The sequence below is a fragment of the Chenopodium quinoa genome, unplaced genomic scaffold (genome assembly GCF_001683475.1).
Source record: "Chenopodium quinoa cultivar QQ74 unplaced genomic scaffold, ASM168347v1, whole genome shotgun sequence".
Taxonomy (NCBI): Eukaryota; Viridiplantae; Streptophyta; class Magnoliopsida; order Caryophyllales; family Amaranthaceae; genus Chenopodium; species Chenopodium quinoa.
Genome location: NW_018745105.1, coordinates 2,415,539 through 2,421,375, shown reverse-complemented (window position 1 = coordinate 2,421,375; position 5,837 = coordinate 2,415,539). Strand labels below are relative to the sequence as shown.

Sequence of the window (5,837 nt, the reverse complement as noted above, 5' to 3'; positions counted from 1 at the left end):
TCTTTTAATCATACTTGATATAAGAAATTACCCTAAACACGATACTAGGAATCAAAATAATAATCTAAGCATGATTTCTATATCAAAATAGCAATAAATCAATTAAAACACTTGCTTGGATGCCTCGTACCTCTTTCTAATAACAAAATACACGCGTTAGTAACTTTAAGGAAAATAATAAAATCAACAATCAAATTAAATAATTGAAATAGAGATTTGGGACCAAACCCTTAGAAATTAAAACCTTTCACGTCTGGGGCGAAGGCAACTTCGAACTTAGCTAGGTATGTCTAGTGCTAATGTATGAGGGATTGTGTTTGTAAAAGGCTAGGCTTAGAAAAGAGGGAGAATCAAGAAATTCTTGATGAGAGTTGATGAGAGAGAGATTTCTGAAGAATTGATGAGAATTGGTGAGAAGAATTGATGAGAATTGATGATGGAAAACGGAGGTTTTAGGAGGCTATTTATAGAGAAAATCAGCCAGATGTGATAAAAAAACGAATCAGAGTTTCAAAAAGAATAAAACACGACCGAAGCGCCAAACATGCGCGTGGCCCCAAATGCTAGACTCTAACGCCTGACGCTAGGTGTGGCGCCAGACGCTAGGCTTGGCGTCCGGCTCTGCAAAACAGGTTTTTTGCGAATTTTGTTTTTATCATACCTTTTGATCCAAAAGTCCAAATAAGTCATATAATATGTTTTTGGAAAGCTCTTGAAGTCTAATTTTTAATCCAATTAGAAACAGATTAAAATATTTTGTAGATAAAAAGATATGGCCGAAATAGTGGAAGGGTGTCAGTTTTGGATAAAGTTTCATATCTCATTCATATATTTTTCTTTATAAGTCGGATTTAATTCTATAAGATATCATTGAAAAGATAATTTCAATATCTATCCAACCATATAAGATTTGGATTAAGATTATGAGGCACGAAAATAAAATCTGAATATATTCCACTTCGTACAAAACAAGGATTCTAAAAAGAGTAGTTTTATTCAGTTTCAAACTCTTTGAAACATAATTATCAATCCTAACTCCATTAGGATTTAAGAGAACCTTCTAAAATATTATAGAAGACCATAATCAATCCTAATAGTTGTAGGAATGATAATTAATAATAGGCCCTCCTCTAGATCATTGGGCTGTAGGTAAAAACCAACCTGGGCCCAGTTTAGTATTTTGGCCATAACTTCCTCATTATTCATCGGAATTGGGCTTATAATATATCGTTGAAAAGGTCTTTTAAAGCCCTATCCAACTACACTATTATTGGACCCTTATCATGGACCAAACTAAACTGTAATGCACATTTTTCAAAAATAAGGTAAGAAAAGAAATATTTTCAAAAATAGAAAGAAGAGATATTTTAATAAAAACATCCTCATCACTAGACTTTTCACACTTTTGCTTTGTTCGATAATCAAATGACATGAAAGGTATTCATCACTGGGTTTGGTTTTGGGGAGACGCATTTGGGTGTCTACACCGTGTCAGATATGTTTGATGTGAAACGCATAACAAAAGATATCATCAACTCGCTCACCCAGGGGAATATTGATTGTAGTAACCTGAATCAAGCACAAGAGAAATTGCGACAACTACTAAAAGGCCAAAAATTCTTTATTGTTCTTGATGATGCTTGGAGTGAGGAATACTTGGATTGGAACTAGCTACAAACACCTTTTCTTGGTGCCGCAAGAGGAAGCAGAGTTATAGTTACTTCAAGAAGTGAGAAGACTGTGAGAATGGTGATGAGAAATTATCGTCACAACACCATCATCTATTTAAAGTGTCTGTCAGATGAGGATTGTTGGTGTATATTTCAACGGCATGTTAATGAGTTTTCTAACGTTTCTGAGATGCGGGATGATATAGTCCACAAATGCAAAGGATTACCTTTGGCTGCAAAAACTCTTGGAGGTCTCCTACGAAAGGCAATAGATAAAAGTCATCGCCAAAGAATATTAGATAGCAATATTTGGAGCGAGGAGAGCAGTGTTTTACCGGTTCTAAGGTTGAGTTATCATCATCTTCCATCTCATTTGAAGCATTTATTTGCTTATTGCTTTATGCTTCCCAGAGATTACCATTTTCAGGAGATGGAGATCATAAAACTTTGGATGGCTCAGGGCTTCCTACCAGAAAACAAGAATGAAAGAATAGAATATGTAGGCCACAATTGCTTCCTTGATCTAGTATCAAGGTCATTAATTGAGGAATACACACCTGATGTAGAAGAATTCATATTTGAGGAAGGTCCTAGAATGTTCACTATGCATGACCTCATCCATGATTTGGCAAAATGGGCTGCAGGTGACCTCCGTTATGTAACAGATACTGTGAATCTGCATAATGTTCTGAAAAGAACGCGCCATATGTATATGTATGTGACAGATACTGGTGTAAATGAAGTAGTAGAGAATCAACTCTTTGCTTCTCATCTACGAACTTTTCTATATTCATCCTCTAATGATCTGAATATTGAAATGTTGAATTATATTCAACACTTCAGATATTTACGCTCTTTATGTCTATCTTCGATGAAAATCAAAGAGTTGCCAGATTGTATTGGTGATTTGAAGCACTTGAAGCTTCTTGTTGTCTTATTAAAGCAAATCAAAGTGTTGCCAAAGTCAATCAGCAAACTCAGAAACCTCCAAACACTAGAGTTGAGTCGGTGTTCTTATCTTCAGGAGATCCAAAGTGTTGGATTCCTCGTTAAACTTCGCCATCTATCCGTTGATTATACCAGATTAAAAGAGATGCCGCTGGGAATTGAGAAACTAAAAATCTTGCAGAGTTTAGATAAATTTGTCTTGGCACCTAAGGGTGGGTCGAGAGTAAGAGAGTTAGGGGAGGTGAATCATCTTCGTGGAAGATTAATCATCTCTTGACTAGAAAACTTGACAGAAGTTGAGGATGCAGTGGAAGCGCGATTGCATGATAAAGATAGTGTAGATAGGTTGCATCTGAAATGGGAAAGGTGTTGGTATGAGGTTGATGACAACACTAAAAGAGATGTTCTTGAGAAGTTGCGGCCTCACACTTCCATCAAAGAGTGTAAGTTGGATGGGTACAGGGGCTCAACACTCCCAAGTTGGTTGGGAGATCCTTCTTTCATCAACATGGTTCACATAAGACTTGAGGAGTGTGAGAAATGTGAATTCTTGCCTCCGTTAGGGCAGCTATCCTCATTAAAGAGTCTTCTTGTCAAAGATATGAATGGTATCACAGAAGTTGGTCCTAAATTTTATGGGAATTGTACGACTCCTTTTCCATCTTTAAGACTTTATATATTGAGAATTTGGTGTCCTTAAAGAAGTGGGTGCACTCACCAGTTGACAACATCGGCGGAGCATTCCCCCTCCTTGAAATGCTTTCCATTAAGTATTGTTTGTCATTGCAAGGCAATTTACTTCCTCATTTGCCTTCTCTTAGAACACTAGAAATCAAAGAATGCAAGAATTTAAGTGTGTCACTTCCAAGCCTTCATCTGCTAGAAGTGTTAAATGTAGATGGATGTAAAATATTGTCTACAACTGCGGATGTCATTTTCTGTTCAAAACGGATGATTCTTTGCAATATATTGGAGATTATTAGCTTAAATTGGAGTTTTCCATACCTTCATGAAGAGATTTCCATTGTCAATTGCTTGTCTGTTCCCATCACCATTGACCAGATATCAATGATGCTTCGACGGCTTAAGATTTGTAACTGCAGGGAACTACAATTCTTAGAATTGAAGAATTTGTCTTCCTCAACTTCTCGTCTTGAGGAACTTAGTGTTGATGAGTGTGAGTTTATTGTCTCTATTAGTCATATTCCCTTGACTCTACAATCGTTGGAGATTGATGACTGTGAGAAGCTGAGGTATGAAGAATTTAATGAACTACATTTTTCTCTTGAAAGTGACAATGATTTGAAAACTGAAGAAAGCATTGGAGTCTCCCCAAAGGATATATTAGAACTTATTCTTCTCACCAAATTGATAATACAAAGATTCCCAAGTCTAATATCATTACAAAAAGGCCTTCTTTTCCCAGCTTTACAAACACTTGATTTGTGGGATTGTGAAAACATGGAAATTCTTCCTGGTCAATTTCTCAATAAGGTTGAAGAATACCTCAGAATACTTCACTTTCCAAAAGGCTCTCTTCATTTACTTAGAAATCTTTCTCTTCAGAATGTAGGCTGCTGTGCAGACTTAGTAGAGTGTCTTCCGTGCCTAGATTTTCCTCTCCCGTCTTCCTTGTCACAACTAAATATCAAGAGTTTTCGATATTTGAAAACTATAGCCAATGGAAACACCCTTCCCAACCTCACTGATCTTCATGTTAGTGATTGCCCAAAGCTTGTATCCTTGGTTAGTGACTTTACCTCGCTTACAGAATTATCGCTGGAAAGTTGTCCAAAATTCTGCAACTTCATAGCAGGTTTATCCAATGTGAGGCAACTTTCAATTTCAGGAACTAACATAGAAAAACCAATACAAGAGTGGGGATTGCACCTTCTAACTTCCCTTCAAATTCTTAAACTTAAAAATATAGGCAGCTCAATAGAGTGCATAAGCGGTCTTGAGCTTCCCTCTTCCCTGTATAAGTTACACATTGCGGGCTTACCAAATTTGACAACATTGTGTTGTTCCACTCTTCCCAACCTGACCAATATTGATATCTACTCTTGCCCCAAGCTTGAATCCTTTGGTGACAATGGCCTTCCTCCACGCAATGATCATGTGTTTATTAGTAACTGTCATATGATAGAACAACATTTGAGATATGATCCGAATGGCCTTATACTTACACTTTGTGGAAGATGCTCCCTGCCTCTATCTTGAAGTCAACCAAGCTCTGCCTATACAAGTAAGTATTACCAACTAAAAGCTTCCTAGAATTCATAATCATAGTTATAAGCGTTTTTTATGAACTAAGGGCTTATTTGGCATCATTTTTGGTTTTCAGTTTCCTTTTTTAAAAAAACTAAAAACCAAAAACAGGAAACAAGAAAAAGGTGTTTTCACTTTTCTGTTGTCAGTTTTTAAAATTAGCATGATTTTAATAAGTCTAAATAATTTTTGATTCATTATGTGACATATATAATATACTTTTAAAAAACAAAAAACCAAAAAACAAAAAACCACAACGATGCCAAACGAGCCCTAAGTTAATACTTTCATTGTCATTAGGATGGTATGAGATTAATTCTTCACATTAGTGGTTCCAACAAATTAGTAGCACTAAATTAGCATCGAGTTAGTGGAGATATATGATCACATACTTAAATTAGCATGCTTTTAATTATGCTTACTAATGATTAGAAGGTAGTGCAACATGATATTCACCTAATCTACTGTAACACCCCCAAATCTCCCCCTACGGAAATACTAGTATTATCTGTATAATTATACCGTAGAGATAGACTTAGGCGTATTACCGCCGCGTGATTACGCAAGGCTACTCAACTTACTAAAAATAACAATACTTTGCAGCGGAAACTTCAATACTCTTCTTTATTAATAATAACCATAATAGTAACCAATGTTATGAGTGCTCCAAATAGATACAAGACCAAATTCCTAATTTAGTGAAAACCAATCCCGGGTCTCCAATGCATCATTTATTGACTCCAACCTGAAAATACGCAACACTGCTTACCATTACGGTAAACAGGGCGAACCAAAACAAATAAGAAGTACGAGTTAGCAAAATATGCTAAGTACGATAAGTGCAAGATCATTAAACTCAATTTATTCGCAAACATGCTTTAAAACCAATTTCCAATAAATAATCCAATAATTCCAAACTCATGGTTTAAAACCAATTCTCAATAATTCCAA

At 36.0% G+C, this 5,837-nt stretch overlaps 1 protein-coding gene across 1 annotated transcript; it reads left to right on the top strand.

The window, feature by feature from the left end:
* Positions 1-1,746: 1,746 nt before the first annotated feature.
* Positions 1,747-4,838, top strand: LOC110710045 (putative disease resistance RPP13-like protein 1). The gene is made up of 3 exons (XM_021888306.1): positions 1,747-2,830; positions 2,912-3,237; positions 3,321-4,838. The coding sequence occupies exons 1-3, from the start codon at positions 1,747-1,749 to the stop codon at positions 4,836-4,838; spliced, it is 2,928 nt and encodes a 975-aa protein (XP_021743998.1).
* Positions 4,839-5,837: the final 999 nt, after the last annotated feature.

What these genes read in the sequence shown, in the direction of transcription:
- LOC110710045 (XM_021888306.1), top strand. Translation starts at nt 1,747, where the DNA reads ATGGTGATGAGAAATTATCGTCACAACACCATCATCTATTTAAAGTGT. An exon ending in ATTTGTCTTGGCACCTAAGG is followed by an intron (nt 2,831 to 2,911) that starts GTGGGTCGAGAG and finishes AAAACTTGACAG; the next exon opens with AAGTTGAGGATGCAGTGGAA. An exon ending in ATATGAATGGTATCACAGAA is followed by an intron (nt 3,238 to 3,320) that starts GTTGGTCCTAAA and finishes GTGTCCTTAAAG; the next exon opens with AAGTGGGTGCACTCACCAGT.